At 29.7% G+C, this 15,443-nt stretch overlaps 2 protein-coding genes across 5 annotated transcripts; one reads left to right on the top strand and one right to left on the bottom strand.

Annotated features, from left to right (window-relative positions):
- Positions 1 to 691: 691 nt before the first annotated feature.
- LOC124498835 (uncharacterized) lies at positions 692 to 12,397 on the bottom strand. Of its 4 annotated transcripts, none has more exons than XM_075728527.1 (8): positions 11,702 to 11,960; positions 11,376 to 11,651; positions 9,034 to 9,170; positions 3,608 to 5,523; positions 2,531 to 3,356; positions 2,193 to 2,401; positions 1,458 to 2,069; positions 692 to 1,320 (listed from the first exon to the last, which is right to left on the bottom strand). In XM_075728527.1, exons 4-8 carry the CDS (start codon positions 5,019 to 5,021, stop codon positions 1,085 to 1,087), a joined length of 3,297 nt encoding a protein of 1,098 aa, XP_075584642.1. In that variant the 5' UTR covers positions 5,022 to 5,523; positions 9,034 to 9,170; positions 11,376 to 11,651; positions 11,702 to 11,960; the 3' UTR covers positions 692 to 1,084. The 4 variants fall into 4 exon arrangements, with proteins under 4 accessions (XP_075584642.1, XP_075584643.1, XP_075584641.1 ...); XM_075728528.1 differs by having other exon boundaries at positions 11,706 to 11,960; XM_075728526.1 differs by lacking the exons at positions 9,034 to 9,170; positions 11,376 to 11,651 and having other exon boundaries at positions 11,706 to 12,397.
- A 411-nt stretch (positions 12,398 to 12,808) lies between these two features.
- On the top strand, positions 12,809 to 15,314 carry LOC124499481 (ATP-binding cassette sub-family G member 5). The gene is made up of 4 exons (XM_047063393.2): positions 12,809 to 13,249; positions 13,308 to 13,998; positions 14,087 to 14,491; positions 14,551 to 15,314. The coding sequence occupies exons 1-4, from the start codon at positions 13,064 to 13,066 to the stop codon at positions 15,255 to 15,257; spliced, it is 1,989 nt and encodes a 662-aa protein (XP_046919349.2). The 5' UTR covers positions 12,809 to 13,063; the 3' UTR covers positions 15,258 to 15,314.
- Positions 15,315 to 15,443: the final 129 nt, after the last annotated feature.

Below are 15,443 nucleotides of genomic sequence, written 5' to 3'. Positions count from 1 at the left end.
GAAGGCCATTATAACATTCGGTCGTGTACACATTATTCAATCATCATTCATTAAAAAAAAAATGAAAAAATCTCGGATCGGGTCACCATTACAGTTATAGGATTAGTGTTTTTTTTCAAATATCTAATCAAAATAGAAAAAAAAATCTAAACAAAAGGCGAAAAAACAAACACATACACACACACACATACCTTTCATCATTCAATCAATAATCCAATAATCAAAGGTAGGTTTGAATCAATTTTCAATACACAATGGTGAGAAAATATTTAACAAAGAGTAAAAAAAAAATAAATAATTCAACATATATAATTATCTAAATTATCAATCGATGATTGATTGATTGATTGATAATACCATAATACGATAACAATGTCAATAAATATAGCAAAGTAAAGAAAGAGAAAAAGAGAGAAAAAAAATGATAATAGGAAACACATTACATTCTTCGATTCTACAAACAACCAAACAAACAAACAAACAGAAAAAAAACGTTCGAAAAAACATCCGCTACATTTCTATTTTGATCCATATTGGCTAAAAATATACATTTTCGATCAAAAAATTGACATGTGATACATATACAATTTTATTATGATGATGATCGTTATGTAATCTATTTTTATATATATGTACCAATCAAACACCACGATATATTTTTTCTCTCTCCATTCATTCATCATAAATTCAAATCAGAAAAAAAGAAACATTTTTATTTATTCGTTATTATTAATATATATAATATAACTATTAATCAGTAAAATGTCGAACAAAAAAAATTGATGATTTGATGTTGTTGTCGACAAAAATGAATGGACAGACTCATTGATATAGATATGAATATATTTTCCGGCAACATAAATATACAATGATAAAAAGAAAACGAAAAAAAAAAAATAAAATAAAATCGTGACAAATGTCCATCATGAATAGAAGAAGAAAAAAAAAGCGGAAATATTAGTGAAAAAAAAATGATTGAATTTTTCACTGTACAATGGAAAAATACAATCAGAATCTACCAAATACACAATTTCAATTGTAACGATATTTATTTTGTGTGTGTGTGTGTGTGTATATATGTTTATTATCGATGATGATTATGTCTGGCTGACGAACCAATAGCCGCTGTGGATGTAGAATCTTGATGATTTTTCATCGGACATTGATCATTATTATTATTATTATTATTGTTGAAATAATAAACACGTAAACAAAATATGATTGAACCGATTATAAATGAACCGATAAATAATATAAACAATGCAATGAATGCATGCCAACTAGGTCGTAGATTTGGTTTGGTGGTAAAAATGTTTCCTCCTAAAATTATAAGGATAAAACAATAATTTTTTATTATTATTTTTAAATGTCAATTGTCAATCAATCAAATTTAATTGGATAATAATTAATTATTATTAATTTTAAAATCAAATATATAAATCTATAAACAAACTTACCTTGATATTCAAACCATTTAAGTATGTTGGATCGTTGTTGAAAACCACAATCGGCACGAACCAATATGGCATTTGGTTGTTGAATCACAGGATTTCTACTACATAAAAATGATGAAATAATAATGTTGCTGATAGTATTACTATTACTACTACTACCACCACCATTATTCAAATTATCAATAGTATTTGGTTCAAATTCCCATGCAACAATTGCTTCATGTAACCATCGTATTGGTGATATTTGTCGTAACCAACGATGCGTGATTGATATATCTCGATATTGAATGTTAATACCAGATGATAAAAGAAAAATGGTGAATAGGAATCCGAATAAAAACAATGCATTCGAACGACGATTACAAATCCATACAATAGCATTGATAAATGAACGTAATGCTATAAAATATGATAACATAAGTAATAGATAGAATGGTAATGAATTTGGATTCGAATGCAATTGAAGACCGGCCATTGAACAGGCTGGTAATGCATATGCAAGACCAATCAAAATTGTTTGCGGTGTTGAATAAAGTAATTTGGCCAATAAATAAGCAGGTAGGGAATAGAATCCTTGATGAACTTCGGATATGATGTATAATTTTTCCGTATAGGCTATAATAATAATAAAGGGAAACAATGGACAAGAAAAACAATGGATATTTTGATTTTTGTGGTTCACAAATCAATCAATCAATCAATCAAGAAAAAAAAATCATTTTTTCTCGTTTCACTTACCATTGATCAATTCTATAGTTAATATTGGAATAATTCCAATGGAAATCATTGTATTAATGAAACCGATACGATCCCAAACAAATTCCTGTTCACGACCCGTTCGTATTTGCCAATAAATACCGCCAATAATCAATGATAATAACAATGTGATTATGAAACGATTGAATAAATGAACAACATTGTATGGAAAGCTGAATATCAATGCACGGCTGTGTTTCAAAAGAAATAACAACAACAAAAAAAAGATGACAAATGATACATATTTTGAAATGTAAATTTCTCACATTATTTCACATACTGTGAATCGAAAAAAACAAAATTATAATGATGATACTTACATCCAAAGTGCTAAGAATTGCATAGCAAAATTGGCTCGTCGAAATGGTGCTGGCAAAACGGCTGGTGGTCCGGGCATTGAACTAAATATTTCACTCATTGATCTACGGCTATGAATATTGGCAATATTTTCAATACGTTGACTTGATTCCAATAACGCTTCCTGACTTAAATCATCCGATGTGACAAGATCAAGATAATAATCACTTGGATTTTTAAATGATGGACATGGATATCCTATTGAATTGAAATAACGAAGAAAATCTTTTCTCGGACCAACAAATAATGGTCGTCCGGCTGATATAAGTAAAACACGATGAATCATTGTGAACACTTCATATGTTGGTGGTGATATTGTCATTATCACAATTCTACCGCCAATCATTGCCCATTGTCGTAGATATTCAATCATGAAAAAAGAATCAAAAATATCTAAACCAAAAAGCGGTTGATCAATCAATAATAATTCGGTATCGAGTAATAAATGCATTGCAACATGTAAACGTCGTCGTTCTGAATATGTTAATTCCGACAGTTTTGTATGACGAACTTCACCTAGATTAAGCTCTTCCAACAGGGTTCGTGTCAATCGTTTAACATCGGTTGAACTTCTTGATGCTGGACCCATTAATAGACCGGCAAATAATAATGCCTGTCTTGTAGACATTGTTGAACATAATTGCATATTTTTCGTTACATATCCTATCATATGGCTTAAATGTTTCGTGGATATCAATACACCATTCAGATAGATTTCTGCACGTGCCGTACCATTTCGATAATCATGACGTGCACCCAATACATTCAACAATGATGTGCCTTCATTTGCTGTGTGTGTGTGTGTGTGTGTGTGTGTGTCGAAATCGAAAAAAAAAAAAAAATGTAATTATTCACGATTATATCATTATAATGTCAATTATTGAAAAAAAAAACCAATTAAACTATTGACCGGCCCTTAAAATTTTACTAATTAATTGATTTATTTATTTATTTACTGATCCTAGGTCAATCGTGTGCAATATGTGTGTTGTTTCAATAATGAATAATTGGAATATTAAAAAAAACAATGAATAAATTACCTGAAGTAGACATAATGGCCATTAATTCACCACCACGAACATCGAAACTAATATCTTCAAGTACACGTAATTTTTGTCGACTAAAACCACAAAGCCGTCGCCAATTAGATGATTTATCCACTTCATACATTAAATCTTTGACAACTAAATGTGGATGTTTAGCTAATGGTGGTGGTAATGTTGATGATGATGATGATTGAGGATTTAGGCCAAATGTCGGTTCACCACCACCATTACCGGCATCAATATTAAGATCATCATCATCATCAATATTGAATGGTGAATGGCGTGATGCTGGATGAATATGAAAATCTTCAACATCAGAATTATTGTTATTATTATTTGGATAATCTTTATGATGATGTGGATGATGTAGATGATGATCAGAATGGCGAGAAGAAATATCATGTGCTGTTTGTAATCTTGTCATATGATGTTTCACAATCGGTGGTTTAGAAAATCGATCCTGATGATGTTGATAATGATTATTATTATTATTATATCTATTATTGTTGAAATGATTTTTCTGATTCGCAACAGTAGCGGCTTCTTTTGCCGATAAATCAGATTCATTTTCTGATGATGATGATGTTGATGTTGATGATAATGCAGCATTTGTCGTTGCCGCTGTTGTCGGATGAATTAATGCTGAATTAGAGCCCCAAAAACGACGTTTAAGCTCTTCATTAATAGCAGCCGAACCTGAACGATCATTCGATTTCATTGCCATTGTTGTATTTCGATTTCCCGTTTTTATTATTCTACCAGAAGAATCTTGATCATCATCGATCATATCGATTGTATTATTGTTGTTATTATTATTATTTCTAGATAATCGCCGATGCTGTTGCTGCTGTTCATCACCACTATTACCATTATTCATTGTTGTCAATGTTTTAACTCTTGGTAAACCAAACCTTAGATATGTGAATGCATCTTGATTTTTAAGCTGTGCACCATATTTAGGATGACTTAGTATATTGTTTACGGTTGATTCACGTAATGGAAAACCAGGTGTGCCACCGCTACCACCATTTGTATTTTGAGTTGTCAAACCATTCATTTTGGATTTTTGTTGTTGTTGTTGCTGATTTGTTCTCGAATTATTTGCTAAACCTTGATTTTGTTTTGAATTTAATACAGATTCACTAAAATTAGCATTTAAATTTTGACGAAACAATGACCATTCATGAAGATGTTCAGCATCTTTTGATCCGGATAATGTTGATGTCGATGTTGATGTTGTTAATGATGATGATGATGATGATAATAATGATGCTGCCGCCGTTGTCGTTACAGTTAGATTTGTTGTTGTTGTCGTAGGCGATGATAATGTTAATGTTTTTGTTGTTGTTGTTGTTGTTGTTATTGAACGAAATGGCTGACGATGACGATGATGATCATGATTTGACATGACTAACTATCATTGTTAAATATGTTGGTTTCAAACAACACCTTGTCTTTTTTTCTACTTCTTCTTCTTCTTCAGATGATGATAATGATGATGTCAACAACATTTAAATTAAAATGATTAGTTTTTTTTTTTTTTTTTTGGTTTAGTTTGTTCGAATAATGCAATGATGACTTATTGTTGCTTTTGAAGACATTTTTGTGTGCATGTGTGTGTTTTTCTCTTCTACAACCACAACATTAACATTAACAAGTAAAAGTCCAAATATGATAAGAGTCACATGTGTAGAGAAAAAAAATTCTAATCCAATTTTTTCTTCAATCAATTGTCAGAGGTAAACATTTTCTCCATGAAATGTAGAACAAGACAACAGTTGGACAAGTGTGTGTGTTTGACATATCATCTGATATCGGGTAATAAAATCCGCAGAAACAAAACAAAACAAAAAAAAATTCAATATGCCTGTTATATTGATTATGACGGAAGTTGTAGAAATAGTTGAAACCTATTGAGTAAATAAAAGTAAGAAAAAAAATCAAATTATTATCAGATTTATGACTATTCATTCATTCATTTTCGATTCAACCCGATTGTGTCTATGTGTGCATCATTTTGTTTTACCGAAAAAAAAATTTTTTTGATGTGCCAAATACATTATCGATCAAAAATGAAAGAAAAAAATGCATTGTTTATTCGCAACATTTTCATTTTCATTTTAATCGATTATCAAAAAGAAAAATTTTTCGATATTTAGTAATCGATCATCAAAAAATGATCATGATGATGATGATGATGAAAAATGAATGGACAAGCGAACAAACTTCGTTTTTTTTTTGACAGATCATATCAGGCTTATCATCATCATCAGATTCGATTTGATCAAAGAAGAAGAAGAAAAAAAAATCCATCACTATTGATCTATGTATCGATCAATAGGTCAATTTGATTGATCAGTGAATGGAGAAAAAAAAGGACATTTGATTGTCAATTTTTTTTTGTTGTTGTTGTTGTTGTTGTTGTGAATGGGGAAAAAAACTGATAATCCAAAAATAACGAACAAATGCAAACAAACGAAAGTGAAGAAAAAAAAATCGATTTTGGAACAACGTTCAATGAGCATCGCGCATAAAATAAATATTGCAGAAAAAAAACGTTTCAAAACATCTTGACCAAACACAACACAAAGCGTGTGTTCCATTCACAAAAATCAGAAAAAAACCGTTTGGTCCGTTTTATTTATTCTCCAAACGGGTCAAATTGTGATCATTCGATCATTATGCAATAAAATGTATTGAAAAAAAAAAATATTTTTCACCATTATTTAAATTTGTTGCAAAAAAAAAATTGTTTAAAAAATATCACGATTTTTCCTTCTTCTTCTCCTCCTCGTCGTCCACCATCACCACCTCGTATAAATGAATCAGAAATTTATTTTCAAAATTGTTTGGGCGTTTGTTTCAATTTTCATACACACACACACACACACACTTACAATGAATAATTCAATTTTCAAAAAAAACGATTGTTGTGATATTCAATAATAACATATATATGCACGTCAATATCAACAGGTATTTGAAATTTTTTCTTTCTTTTTTTTGTTTTAAACTTTTTTTTTGGGGGGATAATTAATAGTGAAAAAAAAACAGTGTGTACAATGTAAAACCTCCTACGTACACTTTAAATATTGTCATCATTGTTTATTTGTAACAAAATAAAAAAAAAAAACAAATATGACACACACACACACCTGGCCAACGCCCCATCAATGAAAAAAAACAACTAAACCTACCCACACACACACATGTACAATGAAATTAATTTCATTTTTTTCAAAAACATGACCAAAATGTTAATTGTTGTTAATTGTCAAATTTCCGTTTCGTGTTTTTTAAAATTTACATCATCGCTACCACCAACATTAGCTTTTGTCGTTTTGATCCAAATTCAATTAATGTATCGAAACAACAACATTGAGCAAAAATGAACAGAAAAAAAACAAAATCCAAAAACAAAATGACCTCGTTTATTTATTCATCATTTTCAATGTTGGTAATATTTTCACTTTTATTCTTATGGCTATTGCTGTCGTTGTTGTTGGTGGTGGTGGTGAAAATTTATTTTTAGATAATTCAGACAGCTCAACACAATAGATAAGCGTCTGCGAAAAAAAAAGAAAAAAATTTCATAATCCATCACAATAATTGTAGAGATTCCAATCTAATCAGATCCCAATGGATCATCATCATCCATCCATCCATCCTAAAAACAAAATTTACTAATCAAATCAAAAAAAAAAATCAATTTGTTATAATTAATTAATCAAAAACATGAAAACAAAACAAAACAAAAAAAATGTTAATAAACATCAAAAGTCAGATGAACAAAATTGACATTCCAATGGTATAAGAAAAATGACAAGCACATCAATTTTCATTCATTCATCCAATCAAATCAAATCAAATCAAATCATAAATATAAAATTTCATTATATACCATCATCATATAATTATCATCATCATCATAAAATGGAAAAAAAAACTTTGAACGAAAATTGTAGATAATTATCATCATCATCATCATTATTTGTTTCTTTTTTTTCATTTTCAATATGAAAACACAAAAAAAAAAAAAATAAATTCAAGTAGTAGACCTTCAGGTACTAACTAACAAAAAAAAAGTGATGTGAATTGTTCTGATGAAGATGATGACACCTGTCCTAGATCAAGAAAAAAAATCATTGTCTCAATGGTAATGAAACAACAACAACAACAACAAATTTTTTCATTTCTTGGATGCCTTTTTTGAATAAATACCAAAAATACATTTTTTCTGCCTCTCTCTCTCTCTCTCTCTCGCACTCTCTTCTTTATTGAAATGATGATAATTTTTCACATTTACAATAAAGATGTGCCTTTTTTTCGTTGTTGTCCAAATATATATGTGTGTGAAACATATTTTTAGCAACCATCATCATCATATATATATGATGACAACAATGAATAAATCTACTGCTGTCACACATTTTGAAAATTTTTGACCAAAAGAAAAAAAAAATCCATTAACTCTTCATTCATTCATTCACAAGAAAGCAAAACAAAACAAAACAAAAAAATTTTTTTTTGTCATTTTCACTGACTGACTGAGTTGACTATAGCAATAGCATTCACATTCAAATCATATTATATTGTAAACAATGTCTCAATCAAACTTTAAAATTTTTTTCAATCAAGCCATGCAAGCCAGACAACAACAACAACAACAACAACAAGGTAAAAAACCCATTGATAATAATGATAAATTCATGGATAGAGAGAGATAAGAATTGACATTGTCAAATGATGATGATGATGATGAAAGCGACAATAGATTTATGATGATAATGTTAATGAATGATTATCATTATGAAAAAAAATGAATAAATTCCTGATGACTAAATGACTATCCAAACATGCAAACACACACACACACACATACACACACATGGACACAATGACAATAATCAATTTTATTTCAACAATTTTTTTTTTGACATGAATATGGAGGCCAAATCATCATAGATCATGGATAACCCATATCTAGTGGCCAACAACAACAACAACAATGGACATTTGAAAATGCAGATGAAAAAAAAACAATAGAAAGAAAAAAAAGCGCTTCCGAGTTATCATCATTATTATTATGATGATGATGAACTTGATCCATTTAAATAAACAAACAAATGGAGAAAAAAAATATGGAAAATGGTCTAGCATATTAGACAGAAAACAAAAACAACAAAAAAAAAGACTCAATGACCATTGGTCATTGTCATTCAATTGTTATGGAAAAAAATAAAATAATTCTTTACATCACATCACACACACACACATATGATGTGAATTATATTTCAATGATAAATTAGATTAGAGGTCAGGTGTGTGTGTATGTGTGCGAGTGAGCAAGTTCCGCATGTTTGGATTTGTATTTTATTGGAAATGAAAATTTTAGTCAAAAAAAAAAAGTTTATATTTACCTGGACAACAACAACTTGTTGATTAAATGATTTATGAATAAAAAAAAAATCATTGATAAATCGATTTTTTGTATCGATATAATAATGATAATATGTTCGACTTGGTTATCTCATCAATCATCATTCTATAAAAGCAGCTGGCAATATTGATACCAAAAAGAAAGAAAGAAAGAACGAAAAAAAAACTCAACTCAATAATAATCAAAAGATAATCGCATACAAAAAAAAAAAAAATAAACAGAGTAGAACACAACACATTTTTGTAATTTAAATCATTTTTTTTTTGGGGGGGGGGCTCAAATCAAATCAGAAATACGATAAGAAAAACATTGTTGTTCATTTGATTATGATGATGATAATGATGATGACCATCTTCAAATCACTATCTCATCATCATCATCATCATCATCAGTATATAATCACAATGAAAAAGGAAAGAAAATTTTGTTGTTTTTTTTCTGAAAATTTTTGTCCATCAAAATGTTGAACAACAATGAATAATCATCCATTTCTAATCAACCAAAGTTAATCAATTCGATTTTTCTTATCGATTTAACATTAATGAGAAACACATACACACACATCTGATATTTCGAAACAAACATCCATGAATAGCTCATATTCGAATGTGTTAGATCGATACAATCGATATCACACTTTTTTTTAAACTATTCATTCACTTGATAATTACATTCGAATTCAAAGAAAAAAAAAATCAAATCAGAAACTTTATTATGTTAATCAATTTTTTTTTCGTCCATTTGTTTCATCAACAGCAGGTCATCTTCATCATCATCATTAAACAGAAAAAAATCGATATTAAAAGAAAACAAAAATTTCCTTCAAAAACAACAACATCAACAAATGATTGCCTGATTCGATCCGAAACAAATGTATGAATCAAAAAAAAAAAAAAAAAAACGAACGTCATGGATTCAAACAATTCATTTTATTCGTTTTGTTTGATTCGGTCAAACAACGGACAAACAAACAATTGCTTGTCAAATTATAATGTTTATATATCTCAAGAAACAAGACTTGTTCAATTTTTTTTTGTTTTTTTTTTGATTCAACGATACGATCACATCACCATTTTCAGCAAATGTCGAATAATAACAATAAAAAAAAATCAACGACTTATAAAACTATCTATCCAGGTAATTTGTTCTTCTTTTGATTTTTGTTTTGTTTTGTTTTGTTTTATTTGTCGAATATAATGATAACAAACAGCCGAATAATGAACAAAACAAAACAAACGAAATTTTCATCGAAATGAATCATGTCGAATGACACACGAACACAAGAAATGTATTGAAACAAAAGCAATGAAAAAAAATGTTCACCTTGTTCAGAGATTTTTTTTTTTTAATCATCATCATTTTTTTTCTTTATAGCTCCCAATATCATAATCAATCACATCATCATCATCGAATGGAACAAACACATGATATTCATTTGGGACAACAACATAAAAAAACATTCATTTAAAATGAAATGTTTTTTTTTCTTTAATGAAATTTCATCATAGCTGTTAATGAATGAAATGAATGATGATACCAAATATCAAGGCCGATGGATGATGATGAAGGATCTCTAATTTGAACTTTCTTCATTCTTTGGATATCCACGAGTTCTGAATTTTTTTTCACCCGATTAAAATGGGATTTCTTCTCGGCTAGATCTAAAAATGGACCGATTTTCATGTTTTTTAAATCTTATTGTAACAATAACCATATAATTATTTGATTTTTTTTCTTTCCAGATAAAATCCCACAATCATCATCATCATCAACAACTACAAACAACATAATGGATGAACAAATTGAAAATTTTTCCGAATCTGCATTTACATCTCACATGCATACTATTTTTATGTATTAAATCATCATCATCATCATTATTATTAAAATGTTGGTCAAAACATTTCAACAAATTATGAAAAAAAACGAATACATCATAAGTTCATTATTACCATCTTAGAAGAGCCAACAACTAACCTGATTTAACCAAAAAAAAAACTATTATTTTCATAATTTTTACAATGAACTAGATTTACTCATTATAATGATGAATGAATACAACTCTGGCTTGTTGATCAAACTCGGCCAACAACAAAATGAAACTTTCGCTCGATCAATGATCATTGTACGATTATTGATCAAGAAATGATCCATCCAGGTGATTTAAAAAGATAAAAGTATAATAATTAAACATTACCATTTGTATGATGATGAACAAAACAGAAAAAAATGTGTGTGTGTGTGTGTGATCGGTTTGGAAATCATTCATTCAGAAAATAAAATAAATAATATATAAGTACAAAGAAAAAGAGAAACGATTACTTTTTATTCTCATCCACAGACGGACTATTTACTTTTTTTTTGCTCGACGATCAAATCTTAAATCAAAAATGAAATGAAATAAATGAATGGTCCAGGAAACAAAAACAAAAATAAGATGATTAAAATGATATAATGAACCAAATGGCGAATGGTGGATTATCATGATCATCAACATTTTCAAATCGATTCAAAATGTTTTTTTTCCCTAGAAATTTTTCTTCATTTACTTTTTCAATTTATTTCTCAAATACAGACTTTATCGGAATTTCGGTCTTTCTGTTGATCATAAAATGAATGAAAATGATTTAAACGTAAGAATTAATTACTTACTTTGAAAATTGTTGTTTTTTTTCACCAATTGTTTTATTTTCAAAACAGCTTCAACGATACAATTCAAGGAGGACCATGATTAACATTTTTGATGTTACACACACAAAATGAACAAATTCACAATTAAAACAATTTTGATTGAAATTTGATTCAAAACCATTTATGATGATCGATCACGATGATTTTGGATTCATATTCGAGGTTCAAGTTTTTTTAGAGAAATCTTAAAGAAACACAAACAAACACACATGGTGAATATCAAAGTCAATGGTTTAGGCATTTGATGTTTAAACCCATTCTATTTTTAATGAAGATAATCACATACGATGACAAAAAGTAGTTTAGAATTGAATTCTTGATAAAACTTTACCACCACCACCGCTACATGCTCACGGACAATGGACAATGGTTCACATCAACATCACACACACCTCAAACACAAGACTTTTTTTTCCTCGTTTTGTTCTTAAGACACGAAATTCAACAACAAACAACAACAACAAAACACAATAGACATTTCACATTTATGAATATGTAATGTATTTCTGTCTGATGATGATGATGATGATGATTATGGTTGTTGGCGAACTATGACTTAGGATTCGGAAGAAAAATGATTGTCGAGACTTTTGACTTGTTCAATCATTGAACGACAACGACGACGACAACAACAACAACTTGTTGTTGATCGTAAAAAGCCGGTTTGTTGAAAAATTTTTTTTCACTGAATACTCTGTGCTCTTGTTTGATATGGTGGTTACTTTACTACTGACTACCAGAAGTTCGGTTTTTTTTCTGTTGTTCATTTCGGACATAAAAGTCTGTTGTTGTTGTTGTTGTTGTTTCAAGATTTCAATTGTCTAAATCTTTTCCCTTTTTTAAAAGGCGTCCATTATATTTGTATAGAGTATGGCATCAGCAGCAATTCAACGATTACAACGGCAACACTAAATGATGTTTGACGTCTCTTCAAAACACTAAACAACAATTATTTTTTTTTTTTTTTTTTTTGATTCAAAGAGAAACAGGTAAACACAACATCAAGTCAGATGAATGAAAGAGACAAGAAAGCTTCAAATAGTTATTTTCAAAAATTTTCGTTCATTCGGTTTTCACATTGTGATCATCAGGTGTTTGTATGGCAATGGCGCCCGAAACAAACAATTGTATTTTTCACAAAAGGCAGATGTTTTGTCTCTAGTTCTCTATTCTATTGTTGATATAATTTGAAACGAAAAAAAATAATCGTCATTTATAAGACATATATTTGACAGCCATTAATTATTGGAATTTGAATCAATTCTTGAAATTTCTTCATTTGTTCATCGGAATCAATCATCAAGAGAGTTATCAACAAAATGATGAATTATGATATGAGAAATACATCACCAGCTGAAACTAATGAAACGATTACAATGCCACATGTATTGGAATTGGTCGGTGTTTGTCATTCTGGTCCAATAACGCCTAATCGACTTTCATTATGGAATAAATGGACCAATTATCCACCATCTGGTCTAATACTTAAAGATGTATCATTTGAGGTTAGTAATGATGATGATTACTATGTTAATTAGATTTAATAATTTCATTAAATCATAGGTCCATTCGGGTGAGATGATGGCCATTCTTGGTAGCAAAGGATCAGGGAAAAAAGCACTTTTAGAATTGATTAGTCACCGTATAAATCAACAAAGTAGTACACGAGGACAGATTCTACTCAATGATGTACCGCTAACGTTGAGAGTGTTTCAGGAACAATGTGGATTTATTTCACGAAGAACCGAACTTATTGAAGGTCTATCTGTTCGTCAAACATTGGCGTATATGGCAAAAATGACAATCCGACAACCGATACCACGACGTCTTCCAGATGGATCATATATGACAATTCGATTCCGTGTGAAACAAGTGATGGCCGATACGGCATTATCAAGTTTAGCCAATTATGATGTCTGTGAATTGAATGAAGCTGAACGAAGACGATTAATCATAGCTATGCATTTGATACGTGATCCATTATTATTGGTGTTGGATAATCCTACCAGTGATCTTAGTGCATTGGATTCATATTTCATAATATCAATGCTTTCCAATCATTGCCGTAAATATCAACGAATCATTGTGTTCACAATCGATAAACCACGTTCAGATATATTTCCATTCGTTGATCGAGTTACATTTCTTTGTCTTGGTGATATCGTTTACAGTGGAAGCACAAGAATGATGATGGATTATTTTAGTAATATTGGTTTTCCGTGTCCAGAATTGGAGAATCCATTGATGTATTACTGTAAGTAAAGCAAAAAAAAAAATTAATTAATTACATACGGACATAAACATTTACTTTTGTTTTTTACTTGCTATTCACTATGTTATAGTATGTCTATCAACAGTTGATAGACGATCCAGAGAACGATTCATTGAATCATCAGCACAGATAGCAGCATTGGTGGATAAATTTAAAATCGATGGCCATGATTATCGTAAATACAATACACCATATTCAAAAATGAATGCATTGAGCATTCCATTAACCGCTTATGGTAAAGCATCAGCATGGAATGTTATATCCACATTGATTGTTCGACAATTTTGTTCGAATCTAATTATGAAACGTTTGTTCCTGAAATTGGGACTTATTCCATTGTTCTGTATATTTATGTATACATTCATATTGCCATCGTTGGATGAAACACAAAATTCATTTCAAACACGAAGTTATATCATTTTCAATTTGATGGCTGCAATCACATTGATGACACCGATAATTACATCATATTATTGTAAGTAGTGAAGTCAATCAATTTTAATGAATAACAAAAATTTTCATTTTTTCGTCCAGTTTCTCAACATCGAAATCGTTTCTATGAAGATTCATCACGTCTATCGATATATCGTGGACCATCATTAATAGTAACGAACATTATAGCAAACATACCGTTGACCATGTTGAATATATTCATTGCCGGTAGTATCACGTATTGGACAACACCGTTTCGTATCGATAATTATTGGATGGAACGATGGATCATTTTCTGTTCAGTACTTTGGGGTGTCTATACGTTTGTTGAACAATTTACAATGGCCATTATGTGTTTCGTAAAATCACCGTTTAAAGCATCGCTGGCTTCATGTTATTTTCTTACACCATGGTTGATTATCGGTAGTACAACATTACGATCAATGTTAGCATCACCAAATATTTACTATTATATCAATTGGCTTAATATTTATTATTGGGCTGGATGGACATTGAATTTTATGGAATTTCAATTCAATACTGATCTTGTACGTGTACCACATGTATCGACAAATAATACGATTGAATTGTGTAGCGCCAATATTGTACCTGGTAAATGTATGTTTCTTTCGGGTAATCATTATCTGGATCAACGTTTCAAAGATATCAAAGATATACCAGAATGGTCGTTGATTTTTTGGAAAAATTTTGCATTCATTTTCATTTTTGCCATTGGATCATATCTTATTAATACTGTTATCTATGTAATTCCATTACCAGCTTCATTGAAAGCTAAATTTCGAGATTAAATCAGAATAATAAATATATTTTTTTTCCACAATAAAAAATCAAAATAAAAAACAAAACAATCGATACATTTCCGGACGAGAGAAACTTTTTTTTGTTGGAAAAAACATTTCCAATACATCATATATGAACAGAGCCCATGCTTTCAATTGTTCGACTCACGCGTTCGATTTTTAGCATTGGATTTT

This window comes from Dermatophagoides farinae, chromosome 2, assembly GCF_024713945.1.
Source record: "Dermatophagoides farinae isolate YC_2012a chromosome 2, ASM2471394v1, whole genome shotgun sequence".
Classification (NCBI taxonomy): domain Eukaryota; kingdom Metazoa; phylum Arthropoda; class Arachnida; order Sarcoptiformes; family Pyroglyphidae; genus Dermatophagoides; species Dermatophagoides farinae.
This window is presented reverse-complemented; position numbering and strand designations above follow the sequence as displayed.

Coding starts and splice junctions, on each gene's coding strand:
- LOC124498835 (XM_075728526.1), bottom strand. CDS start 5,021: ATGTCAAATCATGATCATCATCGTCATCGTCAGCCATTTCGTTCAATA. Junction 3,357..3,607: donor GGCCATTATGTCTACTTCAG/GTAATTTATTCA, acceptor ACACACACACAG/CAAATGAAGGCACATCATTG. Junction 2,402..2,530: donor CAATTCTTAGCACTTTGGAT/GTAAGTATCATC, acceptor TTTGAAACACAG/CCGTGCATTGATATTCAGCT.
- LOC124499481 (XM_047063393.2), top strand. CDS start 13,064: ATGATGAATTATGATATGAGAAATACATCACCAGCTGAAACTAATGAA. Junction 13,999..14,086: donor GAATCCATTGATGTATTACT/GTAAGTAAAGCA, acceptor ACTATGTTATAG/TATGTCTATCAACAGTTGAT. Junction 14,492..14,550: donor GATAATTACATCATATTATT/GTAAGTAGTGAA, acceptor TTTTTCGTCCAG/TTTCTCAACATCGAAATCGT.